The 23484-nt window shown below is 40.3% G+C and overlaps 2 protein-coding genes and 1 long non-coding RNA gene across 6 annotated transcripts in view; 1 reads left to right on the top strand and 2 right to left on the bottom strand.

Moving 5' to 3' along the window:
• LOC130906565 (SEC14-like protein 2) overlaps positions 1 to 4288 on the bottom strand; it is a 21269-nt gene extending 16981 nt beyond the window's left edge. Inside the window, exons 1-3 of one of the 2 annotated variants that reach the window (XM_057821031.1) lie at positions 3595 to 4288; positions 3088 to 3302; positions 227 to 302 (exon numbers count right to left, since the gene is read on the bottom strand). In XM_057821031.1, coding sequence (XP_057677014.1) covers positions 227 to 302; positions 3088 to 3141 — 130 coding nt within the window. In that variant the 5' untranslated portion in view covers positions 3142 to 3302; positions 3595 to 4288. Of the gene's footprint in view, positions 1 to 226; positions 303 to 3087 lie in introns of both variants that reach the window. The other variant, XM_057821030.1, reaches the window with a different exon arrangement.
• LOC130906568 (uncharacterized) lies at positions 3131 to 7807 on the top strand. Its single transcript, XR_009061339.1, has 3 exons — positions 3131 to 3406; positions 5300 to 5406; positions 7210 to 7807. It is a non-coding gene; the product is annotated as an uncharacterized LOC130906568 (long non-coding RNA).
• Positions 4424 to 23483, bottom strand: sparta (spartin a). 3 transcript variants are annotated; one of them, XM_057821027.1, is made up of 9 exons: positions 23469 to 23483; positions 23345 to 23364; positions 19872 to 20553; positions 14735 to 14929; positions 14495 to 14663; positions 11810 to 12004; positions 11566 to 11724; positions 11386 to 11476; positions 4424 to 5448 (listed from the first exon to the last, which is right to left on the bottom strand). In XM_057821027.1, exons 3-9 carry the CDS (start codon positions 20550 to 20552, stop codon positions 5169 to 5171), a joined length of 1770 nt encoding a protein of 589 aa, XP_057677010.1. In that variant the 5' UTR covers position 20553; positions 23345 to 23364; positions 23469 to 23483; the 3' UTR covers positions 4424 to 5168. The 3 variants fall into 3 exon arrangements, with proteins under 3 accessions (XP_057677010.1, XP_057677011.1, XP_057677012.1); XM_057821029.1 differs by adding an exon at positions 11215 to 11304 and having other exon boundaries at positions 5301 to 5448; positions 23345 to 23480; XM_057821028.1 differs by having other exon boundaries at positions 4425 to 5448; positions 14495 to 14633; positions 23345 to 23479.
• Between the last annotated feature and the right edge of the window lies 1 nt (position 23484).

Below are 23484 nucleotides of genomic sequence, written 5' to 3' on the forward strand. Positions count from 1 at the left end.
ATCCATGTCATATAGGTTTATCGTCAACCCATTCTGCGCCATTGACAACAATATATGTATAATCCATGGGAACTTGAAGAAACGAATGAAACAAATGGATCTGATATCCCTGTCAATGACAGTCGAAAATTGAAAAAAATTCTTTGTATGCCACCAACTTTGTTTGAGTGGAAGAAAATATTAAATGCATTTGATGTCTCCAATCCCGAAACTTAAGGAAGCTCACCTCTGAGCCATCGTAGCAGGAAGTGGTCATGTTGGGCAGGAAGTTGAGGAAGAACGTCTTGAATCCTCTCCCGCAACTGAGGAGCATGTAATGAGTGTTCATGTGAGAAGAACAGTTAACATTTTGGTTGGACATCAAGTCTTTGTAGGTTTTGTTCCCTGATTCAGTCCTTCTAAACTATAGATACAATTCCTACTTTACACTCAAATTGCAGCTCTAAAATACTTTTTTTTTTTTTCAAAAAATTGTACACATTTGGGCCATTTTTTTTTTTCTGTCGTTGTGCGTGGAGTATAAGAGGAGTGAGTAAAACAAAAATTGGAAAAAGTGTAAAACTCCATAAATAAATGTAAATGAATAAACGTAGCTTGACTTGAACTGACACAAACTATCATATGAATAGTTCAACCATGGTGTGTTACCCTCCGTTTGGACCGCATACCAACACAATGTATGTCTAGTAGTTGTATTTACATATGAATGATTGCTGTCTGTCAGACAACGACTTATTAATTCAAAAGCAGTTGGGTCATTTTGGCCACCTCTGGCCAAATCGGCCATTGCTTGGGAATATTAGGAGTATTTGTCTTGAGAAAGGTCGATTTGGCCTCTGCTGGGTTTCCTATTGTGTTAACGGTGCGCCGTAAGGTAAAAGAACCAAATAAAATTTGACGTTTTAATCGAAGCTTGTGACTTGGTGACTAATTGTTTTGCATGCTAAAGTAAATGTCCCGGTATTTATCAACAAAATGATCATTCTAAAGTGTTGCGTAACAGCCACTGATGTCGGTTTTAGTATTTGAGAGAGAAAATTTGAAAGGAAAAAGTGCACAGTCACTGTCTGTTTGATATCTCATAAAGCTCAGCAATGACAAACAATTGCCTCAGTTTAAAGCCGATTTGAATAGAAGACAATTTGTGATGTAAATGACTTTGAAACACTAGTTCATGCAAAAAATGTTCATGCAGTCGGAAGCATCAGAATTTGTTTTTGTTTTCATAAAAAGAAAAATCAAAACTCCATCAATATTAACTCATTGGCTGCCAGTGATGGCGGTAGACATCTAATTTGTCAATCCGAAACGTGACCATTCACAGCCAGTGTCCAGTCCTTGTGTGAAAGAATTATGGTTACAGTAAATTATTATGGTGTTTTCTTTTTGAAAAAATGAATACATATTAACCCCTTCAGGGACAGTGGTTCATGGGGAACGTTCATTCGCCTCTCTCAGTTAAAATGGATTAAACGTTTAGCGCTGTAGACGGCAGCCACCAGATGGACATATTTCCAGAGGTGGGTAGTAATGCGTTGCATTTAGTCCGTTACATTTATTTGAGTAACTTTTTGAGAAAAACTTCTAATAGTTTTACTAAGCCAGACATTACTTTTACTTGAGTAGGTTTGTGAAGGAGAAACGCTACACTTACTCTAATTCTTTAGGCCACACTAGTCGTTACATTTTTCCTATTTATTCTATAGATCCTACTTATTTTTTTTTGGCCAAAGACACCAGCAGTGGCTCTACCAGTTTCACCAATGAGACATGGCAACAATAATCACATGACTGCATTAAACCAATCAGATTCAAGCTTCACGTTCTATGATCACGCCGGCCTGTTCAGTCACTTGGCTTCTTTAAAGCACCGTAAAAAATTAAATATTTGACATCGAGCGCTGCCGTCAAGGCGTCAACATGACTCGAAAACACGGATCTTAAACCCTCTCCCATTTTTTGGCGCCGATTGTCCACGGAAAACCGGGAATATGATACATGTAATTTCATAGTAGGAAATATCTTCTCCACTCATGCTCTTTGGAAGAATGATGCTTCATTTCTGTAATTTTTCCACGTCGGAATTTTTTTTGTTTGTATTTCTTTGTCTTAATGTGGTTAGTAATAGGTTATAGTGCAGTATAATAATAACAGTTCATATAGATAACTTTGTGCTGAGAGAAAAAATCCATTGTTTAATAAAAAAAAAAAAAAATTCAAACATCGTAAGCAGTTACTTACAATGTTTGTTTGTTTGTTGTTGTTTATTGTCATCATCATCGGTATCATTGACAGTTACAAGATAGCATTGTGATATGATTAATTAACCCGAGGAAAAGACAAGGGCTGACGGGAGAAGCCTAGGCTTATTAAATCCCGTTCCCATTAAACCAAAGGATGCAAATCTTTGGATGATAACGTAGGCATTTCACATTGTGATAAAAGAATTCCCCCCCCCCTTTTTTTTTTTTAACACAAGAATTATCTTCCCAAAAGTCATTGATTAGACGTAACACTGTTACTCATCACTTAGTATTCTTTTCACTGGATACTTTTTTACTTGTACTTGAGTACAATTTTTGGATGACGACTTTTTATTTTTCTAATATTATTTTGAAGTAACGCTGCTCTTACTTGAGTACAATTTTTGGCTACTGTACCCACTTCTGAGTTAAATGAATGCCCTGAAAGGGTAAAAAAAAAAAATAAAACGTGCATGAAAGGGATAATAGTATCTATGACCCCATTTTTTGCATTTAATAAATGTCTTATCTGGTGCAATGTGTAATGCCTTTATGCATTTCTTTTAAAAAATTGAAGACAACAACATCTAGAGAAAAGTTTCTTTTAAAAATAATAATAAAAATAGGAAATATATCGAACAGGTTGTATTCCATTTTGATTTTTTTCTTTGATTTTAAAATTTTAGTAATGTTTTTAAAGTATACGCAGCATATTTTTTTCATCTTTCATGGTGCAGCACTTCATCTAATACTATGTAATAATATATTACTACCGCTTTTTATTATCCTACCTGCTCTTTCAGGAGAATTGTTTTTAAATTTTAATGAATTGTTAATATCTTACCTGTCGCAGTGCTTCAGCCTGTTTGGGGCTGAGGTCTTCCAGCCTGCCGCTCATGTCTGCGGGTTGTCAACGAGCTCATGTAATGATGATGATGATGACGACGACTCCAAAGTGCTGACAGAAACAAGCCGGCTAATCAGGCGGGGAGCCCGACGCCCGCCCCCGTGAAGCTCGCCGACGACCGCAGCCTCCGCCGAGACCTCGCCAGCAGGTGACTCGTAGAAAGAGGCGTAATGGGAGGAAATCAAGAACGTAAACATGACTCCTCTTGTTCTCCTCCACCCTTTGATTCCACCCAAGAGGAAATACGCTACAAGAGGTAGCCACTCCTCCTCCAAGCTAGCTCGTAAGCTAGCAATATAGACAGGAGTTTATTTCAATAAAATATATATTTAAAAGGAGTGTAAAGTCCACGTCAAATTGTACATTTCACGTCATGAAACCATAACAAATAGCGTAACACGTGCTATCGGACTTTTTTTTTTTTTTAATCTGTAATCCACTTACCTTGTTGCTGGGTCGACACTTATGAGCCATAAACAAAGTCATCAAAAGCATCGTGTAAAAACGAAACTTCAAAATGTAACAATAAAACCACTTGTGAGGCTGTTGGTCACGTTTTAATATTCAGACACACCACTCGTAGTGCAACTAGTTTACACACTTCCTAAGTAGAATGCTGGACTAAAAAACGCTATTATTTCCCCTTAACACCAAGGGATATTAGCAGTAGGCTTGTGTTAGTGATGGCAGGTATTCTTTGTTTGAATGTAGCGGAAGTATGTGCCGAAACCGGAAGTTTACAGTGAATTATCCTCTCGCACTACTACAATGAAATACAATTGGCACAGCAGAAAAATAACGGTTGTAAAACAATGTATGATATTATATGGCGGAAAACACAGACAAGACTGAAAAAGCACTTTCTGCTCTTCCACTCCTCTTTAAAAGAAACTGCTTTATTTTAAGCCAAAACAACTGTTGTGTTTGATAGCACAATATGTCTACATGCTGCCATAGCAGATTCATGGCGCATTAAGCCCCCGAACTATTTTTAATTTGCCCATTTTACCCTGGAAACCCCCATTTATAGACGTCGCGGCACCGTTTTTGTTCCAGCCCAGCCATGAAAACAAGGTAATTATATTTATAATTCAAAATGTCTGTCATTTTTAGCCTAGAATCATTAATTGATGTCTAATATTTTGTTTAAAAAAAAAAAAAAAAAAAAAAAAAAAAAAAAGAAGTCTTTAAAAAATTATTCACTCGCATATTTTAAACTTTTAAACAAATTACGTCACAATGAAAAAAATGGCGTCTGTAAAAAAGTCACGGATATCTACCTCATATCTTTCGGTAATTTTTTTTTTTTTGTTTTGTTTTTTTTTTTTTGTTGGTGTCGCATTTTCCCCGATATGTTAGATGATAAATAATCGATCCAAACAAAGAAAAATTTAAAAAAATAATAAATTTTAAAACGTGTAAAAGTGTAAATATATGGAAATGAAAATCTCGGCCACTCCTTGATGTCTACGATTTCTGCAGCGCGACCCTTGTTATGTTACCGTGTTTCACCCATAAAATCCCCCAAAAATCCAGCTGTGGCCATTCACAGTTGTGTCTTGACACTCAGTGATACACGCAACATGGAGATTTTGGATCGAAACAAGGTAAGTACGCGATAATATCTCGTTACAGTCATGGCGTCTGTAATTCTGCTCTCGCGTGCTCTCACCTATAGGGTATTGCTGTTTAAAAAACTTTTTTTTTTTAAAAGGCCCTCCCGTCCAAAATTTTTCTTACCCCAGAAATTTAGATTTTAACCTTTCCAATAATGTATCATACATGCATAGCATATCGAACAATTTTCAAATTTGCCCAAATTGGGGGTCTCAGAGCGGAACTTCAAGTCACCTGAGTGTTTTCTGCCATATGTATTTTCAAATTCACAGAGAAATTTAAAGAATAGTTTATACAGAGAAGACTGGATTAGGCACACAATATAATATCCAACACAAAAAGTCTGCTTTTACACCCAAGCAATGTATCTTTATTCCCTAATCTTCTTCTAATCTAATCTATCATGTCTCCTTTTTTCCCTTGTCCACCTTGTCTCTCTGCACTTCTGTATTCTGAATGTCATTGGTGGCTGCCTGCTCTCCCTGCGGAGTCCCTTCTTTGCCTTCATCCGCCGCCGCCCCTGCACTCTTAGAGCTCTTCACAATGCCTTTGGCCATCTCCTTGCCAGTGGTCTTGAGGATGGCCTTCAGGCCCAGATTGTCCACATTATACGCCGTCTCACCTACGTTGGTCACGGAGGTGAGCGCAGTGTCGGTGGCCTGGCCTGCATCATTACCATACCTTGGCCACGAAGTGGTTAAATGTGTAAAAAACAAAACAAAATGTTAATGTATTGAATGCAATGAACCTTCAGTGACATTTTAAAAAGGAGTTTTAAGTCCCAGTACTGTAAAAATGAATGTGCGAAGCATAGACAGCGGTACCTCAATATTCCAATGACCAGATTTACGAGTTTTTCGAGAAACAAGCCCTCATTCGGCCAAGTTTTGTTTTGCATTTTTAACTTTATGAGTGAAAATGAATCATGAATACGTGAGTGCTATAGACAAGTTTCCGAGGTACTTCCGCTTTACTTCTGCATTTCTGCTCGTGACTCCCGTTTTACACTTTCTCTAACCAAAACAACAGTGGACCTGGAGTGGCATCACTCATTAAAATCCCTCAAAAAAGGCCATTTGGAAATACCGCATCCATCTGCCATCATCGCGACATGGCAGGACAACATGCTCATGAAGGCAGATGTGGAACCATCCCGTGCCACTACAAAGACCGGGTGTTTATGCAGCCATTTTGCCGCTGTGTTATGGAACGTACTGGTCCTTCTAAAAAAATTAGCATATTGTGATAAAGTTCATTATTTTCTGTAATGTACTGATAAACATTAGACTTTCATATATTTTAGATTCATTACACACAACCGAAGTAGTTCAAGCCTTTTATTGTTTTAATATTGATTATTTTGGCAAAAAAAGTCCAAAAAAAACAAAAATCCCTATCTCATATAATTAATATATCATGAAAAGGTACTCTAAAGAAGCTATTAACCTAATCATCTCAATCAACGAATTAACTCAAAACCCCTGCGAAAGATTCCTGAGGCTTTTAAAAATTCCCTGCCTTGTTCATTACTCAAATCCACAATCATGGGCAAGACTGCCGACCTGACTGCTGTCCAGAAGGCAATCATTGACACTCTCAAGCAAAAGGCTAAGACACAGAAAGAAATTTCTGTGCGAATAGGCTGTTCCCAGAGTGTTGTATCAAGGCACCTCAGTGGGAAGTCTGTGGGAAGGAAAAAGTGTGGCAGGAAACGCTGCACAACCAGAAGAGGTGACTGCCCCCTGAGAAAGATTGTGGAGAAGGGCCGATTCCAGACCTTGGGGGACCTGCACAAACAGTGGACTGAGTCTGGAGTAGAAACATCCAGAGACACCGTGCACAGGTGTGTGCTGGAAATGGGCTACAGGTGCCACATTCCCCAGGTCAAGCCACTTTTGAACCTGAAACAGCGGCAGAACCGCCTGACCTGGGCTACAGAGAAGCAGCACTGGACTAAAGTATATGAAAGTTTAATGTTTATCTGTACATGACAGAAAATAATGAACTTTATCACAATATGCTAATTTTTTTAAAAGGACTACTATGTTCTTCCTATCCCTGCATTTTCATGTGTCCAGTGCTCCAAAAATACTAAAGCTAAAATCTTGCACATGAAACGACTTGTCTTTGATAGTTATTACGAGGATGATTCTAATTATGATGAAGTTTAATATTATTTACTACAACTACTGTACTGCTGTGGCTGCAAGACATGCTATCTGCTGCTAGCCTGTTGCTAATCAGTACGTGTAGGATGGCACAATTACGTTCAATTTGACTACAATTCTGTGTTTTGCGTCACAGCTGCGACATCATTAGCTTTGCTGAATGTAGTTATACAAGGATAAAGAAATGGGAAAACAAATAGTCATCTACTACAAGTCATACATGGACTTCTTACCCTAAATGCATGAATGCAAGTTTTTATTTGTTTGTTTACAGGTGGAAAACGCTGTTAGGCAAGGGAAGACAACTTGATGTGCCTCACAACAACACTTACTGTACGTTGATGGACATATATCGAGACTAAGTGCATTCTACTTTGATGATGGAAGGCTCGACTAATGCTCCACCTTTGTAAATATTTTTCTAATAACTTTATAAATTGTGATTTATTGACCTATTTTGCACATGCACCAATCATCCATCCATCCATCCATCATCTTCCGCTTGCTTCGAGGTCGCGTCGCAGGGGCAGCAGCTTTAACAAGATAGCCCAGACTTTCCTTTCCCCAGCCACTTCAACCAGCTCCTCCGACAGGATCCCAAGGCGTTCCCAGGCCAGCCGAGAGACAGTCTCTCCAGCATGTCCTGGGTCATCCCCGGGGCCTCCCGCCGGTGTGACGTGCCTGGAACACCTCTCCGGGGAGGCGTCCAGGAGGCATCCGAACCAGATGCCCGAGCCACCTCAGCTGGCTCCTCTGAAAGCTTAAGAGTAGCGGCTCGACGCAGAGTCCCTCCCAGATGACCGAGCTTCTCACCCTACCTCTAAGGGAGAATCCGGACACCCTGCGGAGGAAACTAATTTCAGCCGCTTATATCCGGGTCCTTGTTCTTTCGATCACGACCCACAGCTCGTGATCATAGGTGACGGTAGGAATGTAGATGGACTGGTAAATTGAGAGCTTCGCCTTTCGGCTCAGCTCCTTCTTTACTACTACATACCAGTGCAGAGTCCGCATTACGGCAGACGCTGCACCAATCCGTTTGTCGATCTCCCACTCCCTCCTACCCTAACTCGTGAACAAGACCCCAAGATACTTGAACTCCACCACATGGGGCAGGATCTCATCCCTGACCCGGAGAGGGCACTCAACTCTTTTCCGACTGAGGACCATGGTCTCGGTTTTGGAGGTGCCGATCTTCATCCCAACCGCTTCACACTCGGCTGTGAACCGCTCCACTAAGAGTTGGAGGTCACGGCTTGATGAAGCCTATGGCACCACATCATCTTCAAAAAGCAGAGACACAATGCTGAGGTCACCAAACCGCACCCCCTCAACGCATCGGCTGCGCCTAGAAATTCTGTCCATAATAATGATGAACGGAATCGGTGACAAAGGGCAGCCTTGGCGGAGTCCAACCCTCAGTGGGAACGAATTCGACTTACTGCCGGCAATGCGAACCGAACTCTGACACCGGATGCACCAATCATTTTAAGTTAAACAAAAAATGGAATCATGTTGTCCAAAACTTTTATTGCGATCAATATCTGCATAAAAAAGAATGACATACTATTTGTGTTTATATGTACAGTGGGGCAAATAAGTATTTAGTCAAACACTAATTGTGCAAGTTCTCCAACTTGAAAATATTAGAGGCCTGTAAGTGTCAACATGGGTAAACCTCAACCATGAGAGACAGAATGTGGAAAAAAAACAAACAAACAGAAAATCACATTGTTTGATTTGTAAAGAATTTATTTGCAAATCATGGTGGAAAAGTATTCGGTCAATACCAAAAGTTTATCCCAATACTTTGTTATGTACCCTTTGTTGGCAATAACGGAGGCCAAATGTTTTTTTTTGTAAGTCTTCACAAGCTTTTCACACACTGTTGCTGGTATTTTGGCCCATTCCTCCATGCGGATCTCCTCTAGAGCAGTGATGTTTTGGGCTGTCGTTGGGCAACACGGACTTTCAACTCCCTCCACAGATTTTCTATGGGGTTGAGATCTGGAGACTGGCTAGGCCACTCCACGACCTTGAAATGCTTCTTACGAAGCCACTCCTTTGTTGCCCTGGCTGTGTGTTTGGGATCATTGTCATGCTGAAAGACCTAGCCACGTCTCATCTTCAATGCGCGTGCTGATGGAAGGAGATTTTCACTCAAAATCTCTCGATACATGGCCCCATTCATTCTTTCCTTTACACAGATCAGTCGTCCTTGTCGCTATGTAGAAAAACAGCCCCAAAGCATGATGTTTCCACCCCAATGCTTCATAGTGGGTATGGTGTTCTTCGGATGCAATTCAGTATTCTTTCTCCTCCAAACATGAGAACCTGTGTATCTACCAAAAATTTCTATTTTGGTTTCATCTGACCATGACACATTCTCCCAGTCCTCTTCTGGATCATCCAAATGCTCTCTAGCGAACCGCAGACGGGCCTGGACGTGTACTTTCTTCAGCAGGGGGACACGTCTGGCAGTGCAGGATTTCCCAGCAGGTCATTCACTAGGTCCCCCCGTGTGGTTCTGGGATTTTTGCTCACCGTTCTTGTTATCATTTTGACGTCACGGGGGGAGATCTTGCATGGAGCCCCAGATCGAGGGAGATTATCAGTGGTCTTGTATGTCTTCCATTTTCTAATAATTGCTCCCACAGTTGATTCCTTTACACCAAGTGTTTTACCTACTGCAGATTCAGTCTTCCCAGCCTGGTGCAGGTCTACAATTTTGTCTCTGGTGTCCTTCGACAGCTCTTTGGTCTTGGCCATAGTGGAGTTTGGAGTGTGACTGACTGAGACTGTGGACAGGTGTCTTTTATACCGATAATGAGTTAAAACAGGTGCCATTAATACAGGTAGCGAGTGGAGCCTCGTTAGACCTCGTTAGACCTCGTTAGAAGAAGTTAGACCTCTTTGACAGCCAGAAATCTTGCTTGTTTGTAGGTGACCAAATACTTATTTTCCACTCTAATTTGGAAATAAATTCTTTAAAAATCAAACAATGTGATTTTCTGGGGTTTTTTTTTTCCCACATTCTGTCTCTCATGGTTGAGGGTTACCCATGTTGACAATTACAGGCCTCTCTAATCTTTTCAAGTAGGAGAACTTGTACAATTGGTGGTTGACTAAATACTTATTCATCATACTGAACTATAATCGAACCAGATGAAAAACACCTTGCAGTATTTCCTTGTAGCAACAAAATCCATGTCAACCCTTCTGCATTCGGCAACTGTAATATTATTTGTAATGTCGCCTCATTTTGGTCACTCAAGTGGCCGGCGTATCAATCTACACCTCATGTTAACACAGGCACAACGAAGTGATAAGAACAAACGCACAACACTGAAAATCCCGGAGCTTTATCTACGTCATGCTGAATCCATTTTTGGAGTTTCCGTGAGTTTCTCTGGTTTGATTTTGCAGTTTTAACTTTGTCTACACACTGCTTACTTCAACCGCACTTCATGTTGTTCTGTCTAAACCGGAAGTCCGTAACAGAAAATGATGGCGCCGTCCACGTTTCGCTCAGGAAACTTGTCTATACAAAATGTACCTTTTTCATTCAATTTGCTTTATTTGTAAGCAGTACCCAGACTAGGGCTGCAGTTATCGATTATTTTAGTAGTCGATTAATCGATGAACTAGTTAGTTCGAATAATGGAGTAATCGGATAAGGAACATGAAAAATCTAAATACCCGAGCTGAGCCTCAAAAGAGATAGATATATATATATATTTAAAAAAAAAAGAGGATCTATGCACAACAAAAGAACAATTGGCTAACTTGCATAGCAAAAGTCCGCGAGCTTAAATGCTATAAAATGCTAACGTTTCATTAACAATGCTCTTAGCAAATGGTTCAGCCACATATTCCCACAAAAAAACGGCTAAATATACCATCCATCCATCCATTTTCCATGCCGCTTATTCAATAAACTAAATTACGAATGAATTAAAAAAAAAAACATTAGCTCAAACAAAAACTTAGCTCATGTTGGTCTTAACAGGGAGCAGTTAGATTTAGCCATGAGAAAGGAGGCAGACCAGAGGGCAGTGTATTGACCCAAATCAGTAAAACTCAATTCAAACACTTTCAAAATAAACCATTATAATGCCACTTTAAGTAAACGAATACTCGAAGCAGCAAAATGTAATTTGAATCTTTTTTTCTAATCGAACACTCGAGTTAATCGATCAATCGTTGCAGCACTAACCCAAACACACCAGAAGGGAAACATTACTGAAAAACCACCACTCTGCAAGCAAAAATACATTACCAAAAGCCAGTAGGAGTAAAGGAGAGACAAGTAGAAAAGAAGAGTTAGGCATCGCCAGGCGTGTTTAATAGCTTCCCTAAACCTCTAAATCTGAAAAGATGGAAGTGGAAATAGATCAGCGAGTTCTTGAGTAGGAAGTCACCCGAGCAACGTTTCGAAAGGTTGACTCACTTATAGGTCACCGTGTTGACCGTTTCAGACGTCACGCTCTTGCCGACAAGTTTGGCTCCCGTTTCCAGGCTTGCCCACACAGTGGTGAAACCTAAAGTACATTTTAGAGGTGGACAATTGTTCATTGTTCTGTTGCGTCATGAGATTTGGATGTGACATGATTAGTCACAAAATTATCACCCAGCAGGCTTTTGGCGGCCACAAATTTGGCTCCTTGCAGATTGGAAGGTTCCCCTTCTTTGCTCTTCATAGACTCTGGGATCAACTTGGCGCCGTGTTTTTTCACATGAGGGACCACCTTCTCCGCTAGATGCTCCGCCATTGTGCTAACGGCTTCCACTGTCAATAGAGACGCAAAATATCACAAACAAAGACCGAGACCGTCGTATTAGGAAATCTGCGCAAGTTTTTCTCAACGGCTCACCCAAATACTGGCTGACACGCAAGGCGCTCCCTGTGGCATCCTTGGCCACCTGCAGGCCCTTGGTGACCTGCGGGCTAACCTCAGAGGGCGTGTCCTCGGGCGTCAGGCGGTCCCGGATCTTCATCGCCCCCTTCTGAATGGCTCTAGTGGTGGCCTCCGCCCCTCTGGCCACTTCATGACCCAACCGTGTTGCCCCTGGAGAGACACGGATGACAATTAACAACGTTCTTCAGGTTATTAACCCTTTAACGGTCAGTGGTCACTGCAGTGGACAGCTATTCAAAAGTTCTTTAACTCTTTATAAGTGACTGTTTTTGGTTATTTAAAAATCTTAGTGGCAGTGAATAGTGGAAATTATTATTATTATTATTTTTTTTCATTATTGATCATTTATGTTTTTTTTTAACATGTTTTTATAATTATAAATCAATTTATAAATAATACAATAGTAATGCAAACTAAGTCAGACGCAAATTTATATAACAATGATGTCAATCGTTTGTTTGTGCTGCTATCGTTTTTAAAATATTTACAATTCTTTTGTTGGTCAATCTGAGGTCAACCCCCCCCCCGCTTGTGTTGCGTCATTTGTTTCCTCCGATATTTATTATTTATTTATTACACGAACAGCACAGAGTTCTCCCAGTGTATGTCTGATGTGTCACCCATGTTGTCGATGTGTGCACGCCCTCAGCTAACCACCCTCCCTGGCCCTGGGACTCCAGTCGCCGGTTCAATTGGCTGACATACTGACATGTGATCAGCATGGATAGTTAGCTCTAATTGGTTCAAATGCACATGTTTTCTGGGACAAAAAAAGAACAAAGCTTGTTGAACTAATGCAATGGAAAATTGATCAGATGTTTAAGAGAAAGGAAGAAGTTGAATAGACTTATTTTATTTCCTCCGATGGGGAGGTTCAGATCATCATGTTAACCCTATAATGCCTGACCCCAGAAATAATGAACAGAAAATTCAGCATTTTTTCCATTCTGAAAGCTTTATGTGGTCCTTAACCTAATAAAGAAAATTGAACATTTTTTAAATTCATTTGCATATATATATGTTCTTTAATTTGTATCATAAATGATACATTAAACATTACATGCAGTTCTTGTGGTAAATCTTATTTCCTTAAAATATATATATCTAAAATATATTAAAAAAAATAAAAGTTATAAAAAGATATATTAAAATATATCTAATATATCTATTTCACTGTGCAGAATGTAAGTCATTTGTACCTATTTTATTCATTTATTTTTATTTATTTATTTATTTGCATTTCTGTGGTTTTAGGAGGTTTGATTTTTCCTCTATATTCTACATATTAGATTGATTTATTTATTTTTGCTAGCGATGCTATTGCCAAGAGTGACGCTACTAATTTCAGCAATGAGACGTCACAACAATAATCACATGACTCCATTATACCAATCAGACACAAGCGCTCCGTTCTATGATCACGCAAGCCTGTTCAATCATGCGTCTTTAAAGCACCAAAACAAATGAAGTATGTGACATAGAGAGCTGCCCTCAGCATGAATCGAAAGCACGGACTTAAAACTCTCTCCCAGTTTTTATTTGGCACTGATTGACCAAGGAAAAACGGAGATAAGATCCTTTTAATTTCATAATGGTAACTATGAAGGAACTATAGTATTCACTTTTCAAACTAGGGACCATTTTCTCCCCTAGAGGGCAGGGCACTCATGCGCTTCGGACGAATAATTCTTCATTACTGTTTTTTTTTCTCTCTTTAATGGTTTTTTTTTTCCCTTTGGAAGATAATGGATGGATGGATGGATAAAAAGGTTTGTGCTGAGAGAAAAAAAATACCATTGTTTAAAAATCACTGCACATCCCCTCCTGTTCCTCTACCACAAGGTGTCCACAAACTGCCCTGGCTTCCTATTCCATACAGGAAACATGTCAAAATCATCCTTCTCACTTATAAAGCACTCAATAACTTGGCCCCTCCCTACCTCACAGAACTTCTCTACCCCCACCCCCCCACCTCCCTCCCCTCCCCCATGACCTCCTCTCTTCTAATGAAAACAGAGCCTTCTCCGTTGCTGCCCCCTCCCTTTGGAACTCACTGCCTAAACCCATCCGTACCTGTTCAGACCTTCCTACATTCAATAACTGTTAAAAACTCACCTTTTTAAACTAGCTTTTAACTTATAGTTATTTTCTTTATTGTTTTGTCCTGTTCACGTTGTTTGCTGTTTTTTGTTTCAACTGTAAAGCGTCTTTGAGCAATGGTAAAAGCGCTCTACAAATACAAAGTATTATTATTTTTATTATTATTAAAAAAAAAAAAAAATCTAACAAAAATAAGCAGTTACTCAAAATGTTACTCATTACTGATATTTTTTTACTTGTACTTGAGTACATTTTTTGGATGACTATTTTTACTCTTACTTGAGTAATATTATTTTGAATTAACGCTACTCTTACTTGCGTAAAATTTTTGGCTACTCTACCCACCTCTGCATCTGATGGGGGGCAAACTTCACGGAGGTAGGTCACAGACGCAAGTAACACTCTGAACTTGATTTTTATTTTCATAGTATTTCACTTATTTCGACTAATTCGCCCCCTTCCACCAGTCAAAATGAAGTGGACATCTAGCGCCGTCATTGACTGCCAATTATTAATTTTGGTAGCGACTCCAAATTTCACCTGTCATGATTCCCTGACCCATCTTTTCACTCCAAGTCGGAAGAACCACTTTATCTCCATTCACAGGTAACTCCACTTGAGGACCAAGGTGGACCGTCTCACTCAGGCTGATGACTTCAGAACCTGTGCTGTCTGGACTCTGTTGAATCCAAAATATTTTGTATTCACCCTATACATTAAAAGCCATTATAAGGAAAAGTGTACTTTCACTATGCCCTCATAAGATGACATTTTACCCACCTGCACTCTGAAGTCAGCCAGTTGCCTCATGAGGTCCTGGAACATCTCACGGTTAGCGACGGGCAACTGTGATGACAGCACCACGCCGATAAAAGCGTTCGGCATTGGTGCAAGTGTATCTGGCAGCATGTAAATACCGGAGTTGGCAAGCAGCACCGGTGTGTTCTCAGTGAGTGGGTGGAGCCAGCCGCACACCTGGACGAAACATACATAAATATTAGCGCTAGTGGTACGTAAAAAAAACTATTAAAACTAACTCGATCGATGCTGATGATGTTTTATGCCTGAATTTTTGTTTTTATGTTTTTACAATGTAGTGACACGGGAATTTCCAAAGTTGTATACATTGTTAATGGCAAAAAATCTCCACCAGATGGCAGTGACGCACGATTATAATTTGACATCTCGCTTGTGACTACCATAAAAGGATTCCACTCTTCTTACGAGTCAGAAAAATGCTGGCATGTTAAATTCAACCTGACAATCTCAATGCATATATTTGGCATGTACGGTGGGGCAAATAAGTATTTAGTCAACCACCAATTGTGCAAGTTCTCCTACTTGAAAGGATTAGAGAGGCCTGTAATTGTCAACATGGGTAAATCTCAACCATGAGAGACAGAATGTGGAAAACCCCCCAGAAAATCACATTGTTTGATTTTTAAAGAATTTATTTCCAAATTAGAGTGGAAAATAAGTATATGGTCACCTACAAACAAGCAAGATTTCTGGCTGTCAAAGAGGTCTAACTTCTTTTAACGAGGTCTAACAAGGCTCCACTCGTTACCTGGATTAGTGGCACCTGTTTTAACTGATTATCGGTATAAAAGACACCTGTCCACAATCTCAGTCAGTCACACGCCAAACTCCACTATTGCTGAGACCAAAGAGCTGTCGAAGGACACCAGAGGCAAAATTTCAGACCTGCACCAGGCCGGGAAGACTGAATCTGCAATAGGTAAAACGCTTGGTGTAAAGAAATCAACTGTGGGAGCAATTATTAGAAAATGGAAGACATACAAGACCACTGATAATCTCCCTCGATCTGGGGCGCCATGCAAGATCTCACCCCGTGGCGTCAGAATAATACCAAATCGGTGAGCAAAAATCCCAGAACCACACGGGGGGACCTAGTGAATGACCTACAGAGAGCTGGGACCACAGTAACAAAGGTTACTATCAGTAACACAATGCGCCGCCAGGGACTCAAATCCTCACTGCCAGACGTGTACCCCTGCTGAAGAAAGTACACGTCCAGGCCAGTCTGCGGTTCGCTAGAGAGCATTTGGATTATCCAGAAGAGGAATGGGAGAATGTTTTACGGTCAGATGAAACCAAAATAGAACTTTTTGGTAGAAACACAGGTTCTCGTGCTTGGAGGAGAAAGAATACTTAATTGCATCCGAAGAACACCATACCCACTGTGAAGCATGGGGGTGGAAACATCATGCTTTGGGGCTGTTTTTCTGCAAAGGGACCAGGACGACTGATCTGTGTAAAGGAAAGAATGTATCGAGAGATTTTGAGCGAAAATCTCCTTCCATCAGCGAGGGCAACAAGACAATGATCCCAAACACACAGCCAAGGCAACAAAGGAGTGGCTTCGTAAGAAGCATTTCAAGGTCCTGGAGTGGCCTAGCCAGTCTCCAGATCTCAACCCCATAGAAAATCTGTGAAGGGAGTTGAAAGCCCGTGTTGCCCAACGACAGCCCCAGAACATCACTGCTCTAGAGCAGATCTACATGGAGGAATGGGCCAAAATACCAGCAACAGTGTGTGAAAAGCTTGCGAAAAGTTACAGAAAACGTTTGGCCTCTGTTATTGACAACAAAGTATTGAGATGAACTTTTGGTATTGACTAAATACTTATTTTCCACCATGATTTGCAAATACGTTCTTTAAAAATCAAACAATCTGATTTTCTGGGGGGGGTTCCACATTCTGTCTCTCATGGTTGAGGTTTACCCATGTTAACAATTACAGGCCTCTCTCATATTTTCAAGTGGGAGAACTTGCACAATTAGTGGTTGACTAAATACTTATTTGCCCCACTGTGTTTGTTGTGGTAGTTAGCAGAAGCGTATTGTGTACCATAAATGCTATTGTACTAGAAGAAGGTATAATAGTTATCGTTAGGCAAGGCAAGGCAAGGCAAATTTATTTATATAGCACAATTCAGCACAAGGCAATTCAAAGTGTTTTACATCACATGAAGATGATAAAAATCACATTTAAATCAATACAACGTAAAAACCAAGACAAAAGATCGCATTTAATCACAAATAGAGTTCAGGATATATTCTAAAGCTGGGAAAAAATACCATCTGGCGATATATCGCAATCCTTTATGTCCCAATACCAAGTATCGATACTTTTTTTCTGAGTATCAATACCGTAGATACTTCTAATGTTCTGCTCCAGCGCAGCGCCGGCCATAAGCCAAAAAGCTAGAGATGTCCCGACCCAATCACTCTCCGTCCTGCTGCTTTTCTTGGTCCGCAGTGCGCTGCAGTTTGCTTGTTAAAGTTAACGATGCTTGACAAGCGTTGAAGCTTTGATCTTGCCAGAGAAGCCTGGGAGGGTTAACTTGAAAGACGCCGAATGTGTCAATCATCGTTGAGCTTCTACAGTAGCGGTAGTGTGCTAGTTTGTGTTCTTATAAAATTTTAAAAGGTAATACGCTACCATAGTTGAAGTATCGCAATACATATCGGATGGGCACACAGGTACAGTGGTATGAAAAAGTATCTGAACTTTTTGGAATTACATTTCTGCATTAAATCACCATCAAATGTGAGCTGATCTTTGGCAAAATCACACAGATGAAAAAACTGTCTGCTTTAAATAAAACCACACAAACATTTATAGGTTTTCATATTTTAATGATAGTCTACAAGCAATGCCAGAATTGGGAAAAATAAGTAGGTGAACCATCACGTTTAATATTTTGTGCCCCCCCTTTGGCAGCAATAACTTCAACCAGACACTTCCTGTAGCTGCAGATCAGTCTGGAACATTAATCAGGACTAATCTTGGCCTATTCTTCTTTAGGTCATGCCGCATCATCTCAATGGGGTTCAAGTCTGGACTTAGACTTGGCCACTCCAGAACGTGTATTTTGTTCTTCTGAAACCATTCTGAAGTTGATTTACTTGTGTTTTGGATCATTGTCTTGCAGCATCCATCCTCTTCAACTGTCTGACAGACAACCTTCCAGACGGTTTTCCTGCAAAACATCCTGATAAACTTTTGAATTCTTTCTTTCATTAATGATTGCAATTTGTCCAGGCCCTGAGGCAAAAAACAGCCCCAAACCTTGACGCTCTCTCCGCCATGCTTCACGGTGGGGAGTTGTTGATGTTGGTCAGCTGTTCCATTTTTCCTCCACACGTGTTGTGTGTTACTCCCAAGCAGTTAAACTTTGGTTTCATCAGTCCACAAAATATTTTGCCACAATTTCTGTAGAGTGTCCAATTGCCTCTTTGCAAACATTAAACGAGCAACTGTTTTTTTAGACAGCAGTGGCTTCCTCCGTGGAGTCCTCCTATGATCACTATTCTTGGGCATAGTTTTATATATAGTTGCCAGTGATTTCTGTAAGTCTTTAGCAGACACTCTTTTTTACCTCTCTGAGTATTCTGTGCTGAACTCTTATCGTCATCTTTGGTGGATGGCCACTCTTTGGGAGGGAAGCAACAGTGCCAAACTCTCTCCATTTGTAGACAACTTCTCTGTCGATTGATGAACATCCAGACTTTTAGAGATGGTTTTCTATCCTTTCCCAGCTTCATACAAATCAACAATCCTTGATCGCAGGTCTTCAGACAGCTCTTTTAAACGAGCCATGATGCACATCAGACAATGCTTCTCATCAAGACATTTCTTACCAGGTCTGTGTTTTATAGTGGGCAGAGCAGCTTTAAACTACTCATCAGTGTTTGGTCACACACCTGACTTAAATTGTTTGGTAAAAATTGGTTTCAATTGCTCTTTAGGTGTCCTTAGGCAGAGGGTTCACTTACTTATTTTCCCCCCCTTCTATCATTGTTTGCATGCTATCCTCATTAAAATATGAAAACCTATAAATGTTTGGGTGGTTTTAGTTAAAGCAGACACTGCTTTTACATCTGTGTGATTTTGACAAAAATCAGATCACATTTGATGAAGATTTTATGAAGAAATGTTAGAAATTCAAAACGTTCAGATACGTTTTCATACCACTGTATTGGGATACAGATCGTGACCAAAGCGAATCCTCCTAGCTCTAATATACACTGTACTTTTGTGACATTTGTGTTTGGTGGTCAGCTGAAAGAACTCATGTTTTGTCACGCATCGGTAAGTCAGGCGGCTGTGGGTTTTTGTTGCCGCCTGGCACAATACAAACGAGCTGTGCAACGACAACGGAAGCGCTGACTTGTTCGTTAATGCGTCCTTTGTTGTTGTCCAACAAAGCTCTGAGTGTCACCCGCTTAATTCGTCAACTCTTTGTTTGTCACGAGCCATTGTAATCAGTGGTGGGAAGAAACAAAGTACAAATACTTCATTAATGTATACGAGGCATGTTAACTAGGGAGCATTACCCCTTTAGGCACAAATTAAGATTTTTTTTCTTATCCTTACAGTGCATCGTTAAACTCATTGGCTGCCATTGACGGCGCTCAACGTCCAAATCCATTTTGACTGGGAGGACCACTTTCCCTGAAAGGTTTAATGACGGTGGAAGCAGGTAGAAATATCCACAGTCTAATCTTACAAAAACACATAAAATCAAGGTGTTGTTTATTTTTATGATTAGCTAAAATAAGTAATATTGTTTTCCAGTTCACAATGTAAGAAGTAGGTGAGCTTAGTACAAGCGTGACATGACAGTAGAAGGACAAATGGCTGAAAAAATAATGATAATATAAAAGAAAGAATGCAGAATAGCCGAATTAAACCACAAACCACCAAACCACAGCAATAAAAATTGACAAATGAATTTGGTCTTTCTTTGCATAGATTTGCTTTTGTATGTTTCAGATTTTGGACTTTTGATTTTGCTAGAATTTTCTTTACACAAGTATGTGTACAAAAGAAGTTTTTTTTTTTAAATAAAAAGGAGATAAATCATTCCAAAAAAATGAAATGTACTCACATCCAAGAAAACGGGCCCTTTTCCATCAGGCGTCTGGCTATTGAAGTTGACAATGCGTAGGTACCCGGGCTGTGACAGGGCGCTCACCTGCCCGCTGGGGGCCACGAAGAACATCTGCACGCCCGACGGGATCAAGAGCAGCTCACTCCCTCGTTCCGCCGTGGCCACGCTCCACTCGTCCAGCCCGGGTCCACCGGCCAGGCTGCGGTGGCCGTCGGCTGGCTGGGGCGAATAAACGGGGGGCTGGGCCGGGGCCTCTGACATGGCGGGTGGCGTTCTCCTCGCCGGGAGCGGAGGCAGTTGCCGGTCGGGAATTAGGGAAGGGTACAGGTGTTGCACGGGGTCAAGGCTGGGGGTCAGATCCATGAGCAGCCTCCTCCTCTGAGCGGGAGGGGGCGCTTGCGAGGCATCCAGAGCAGAGAGGTGGGTGCTGACGTTAACTAGGGCGCCCTGCATTCTCCGCTGCAGCTCTCGGGCTTGCTCCCACACCGCCCCCTGGTGACGCGGCCCCTCGGTAGGCACAGCAATGCCCTGCACAAGGTGCTGGCGGCCCTTCCTGTAGTACTCGCCAGCCTCGGAGGGACTGCCGCCGCTCTCCTCCAGCGAAAGGCCACGGCTCAGACAGCTGTAAGCCAGCTCGTACTGGTCCTTGATCAGCAGTAGCTCTGCCGGCTCAGACATGCTGATGAAAGCAAAACATTAGAACAAAATTAACTCAGTGGCTGCCATTGAGGTGGATAGTTGTCAATATCATGTTTTTGTGTCATCGACAGTGGTAGACGACGACAGTGATCCTTCGTGAAAAATCGCGAAGTAGTGCCCCCCCATCCAATCTTTTTTTTATGTTCCATGTATTTATTCAGGTTAGCATTGGAAAGAGATATATATAAGACATGTTTTTTACTTTTTTCCCCCTAATGTATAATTAAAAAAAACAAAAACCTTTATGATATACAGTGGGGCAAATAAGTATTTAGTCAACCACCAATTGTGCAAGTTCTCCTACTTGAAAAGATTAGAGAGGCCTGTAATTGTCAACATGGGTAAACCTCAACCATGAGAGACAGAATGTGGGGGAAAAAAAAAACAGAAAATCACATTGTTTGATTTTTAAAGAATTTATTTTCAAATTAGAGTGGAAAATAAGTATTTGGTAACCTAAACCTGCAAACAAGCAAGATTTATGGCTGTCAAAGAGCTCTAACTTCTTCTAACGAGGTTTAACGAGGCTCCACTCGTTACCTGTATTAATGGCACCTGTTTTAACTCATTATTGGTATAAAAGACACCTGTCCACAAGGACCGAAGGACACCAGAGACAAAATTGTAGACCTGCACCAGGCTTGGAAGACTGAATCTGCAATAGGTGATCCAGAAGAGGACAGGGAGAATGTGTTATGGTCAGATGAAACCAAAATAGAACTTTTTGGCAGAAACACAGGTTCTCGTGTTTGGAGGAGAAAGAGTACTGAATTGCATCTGAAGAACACCATACCCACTGTGAAGCATAGGGGTGGAAACATCATGCTTTGGGGCTGTTTTTCTGCAAAGGGACCAGGACGATTGATCTGTATAAAGGAAAGAATGAATGGGGCCACGGATCGAGAGATTTTGAGTGAAAATCTCCTTCCATCAGCAAGGGCATTGAAGATGAGACGTGGCTGGGTCTTTCAGCATGACAATGATCCCAAACACACAGCCAGGGCAACAAAAGAGTGGCTTCGTAAGAAGCATTTCAAGGTCCTGGAGTGGCCTAGCCAGTCTCCAGATCTCAACCCCATAGAAAAATCTGTGGAGGGAGTTGAAAGTCCCTGTTGCCCAACGACAGCCCCAAAACATCACTGCTCAAGAGGAGATCTGCATGGAGGAATGGGCCAAAATACCAGCAACAGTGTTAAAAAGCTTGTGAAGAGTCACAGAAAACGTTTGGCCTCCGTTATTACCAACAAAGGGTACATAACAAAGTATTGAGATGAACTTTTGGTATTGACCAAATGCTTATTTTCCACAATAATTTGCAAATAAATTCTTTAAAAATCAAACAATGTAATTTTCTGTTGTTTTTTTTTTTCCACATTCTGTCTCTCATGGTTGAGGTTTACCCATGTTGACAATTACAGGCCTCTCTAATAATTTCAAGTGGGAGAACTTGCACAATTAGTGGTTGACTAAAAACCTATTTGCCCCACTGTATATAAATAATTGGCTTTTTAACACTTCAAATGTAATAATTATGATATGTTTAAAACATGTTACTGGCCCAGCGAAATATTTTTAAAAAAGAATAAATCATAAAAATGCTTGGCTTTATTAAATGTTTCATTGAGTGAGTGCAGTCAAATCCGCTCAGCTGCTCATTTACACCCAATGAGTTGCCGCGGCAAGTTCAACGATGATTAACGCATGCGGCGCTTTGAGCTTGCCAGAGAACCGAACTTCAAACATGAAACGTCTGTCAATCATCGTTTAACTCCAGTGTCGGCTCGGGATCGCTCATCTGTATTTTTTTGTTTTTCATTGAAAAAAAAACTGATGGACTGAGGGCGTGAAGACTGAAGCGCAAAGTAGCGAGGGATCACTGTAATCCATTTTGACTGACGGTGAATAATCTGTCAAAACGGATTCGACATCTGTCGCTGTCAACAATAATGAGCCTTTTTTTTTAAAGCATTAAAATATAAAACACAAATAAAAAAACAAATCATAAACATTATAATAAAACACATAATACTGCAGATTTCACTAAACATACAAGTGTCTAGTATACGGTTGACAGTGAATCCCAAAGGGCGGGTTCCCTCTAGTGGTAGGTAAAAAAAAAAATACTAAACTAAATGTGTATATTTTTGTCAATCCAGTGCAGAACAGCTTTTAAAATCAATTCTGTTGCGTTCAACTTTAAAGAACAATAAATTTGAAAAGCAATTTTTTGGTCAAACATTTATTTATTTTTTATTTAACTCATTCAGTTCTCTTGACTTCGACTCCTAATCCATTATGACTAGTTTAGGAGCTACTGCCTAAGACCAATATAGTGCAATTGCATTATCGAATATCAAATATTTTTCAAGTATAAAACATCTACCTTTTTCCAATATTTATCTTTGAAGTAAAAACATTCATTTACCACAAAACAGTATTTGAAAATACAGGAGGTCATTATGGGCCACATGTAAGATTTGTTAGCATTATATTTCAAATAGTATATTTACACAAAATAAATACATAACTTAATAGTATACACACTATGTAAGAGAGCACCACTAAGTGTGTTTTGTTATTTTGTGCTGGTTTAACCTGCATGACAAGTATTTCCTCTCTTCTTGTGATTATTTTAAATATCATTTCTTTAACAAAGCACATTATTCAGAATCTCAAAACCACAGAACCTTTAACAACACTTGAACACACACGTTATTAAACATCTTAACAGGACACAATGTAAGTATTAAAGCACTAATAAATTCACTTACCTTGGTTGTGTAGAATGACGCTGTGTGGGAAAAAAAACGTGTTATTTGAAAAGTATGCTTATGTTATTCTGGAACGTTCACTGAAACAAACACAATGCATGAGGTATTAAAGGTATTACCTTACCTTACCTTCCACACCC

The sequence above is a fragment of the Corythoichthys intestinalis genome, chromosome 18 (assembly GCF_030265065.1).
Source record: "Corythoichthys intestinalis isolate RoL2023-P3 chromosome 18, ASM3026506v1, whole genome shotgun sequence".
Taxonomy (NCBI): Eukaryota; Metazoa; Chordata; class Actinopteri; order Syngnathiformes; family Syngnathidae; genus Corythoichthys; species Corythoichthys intestinalis.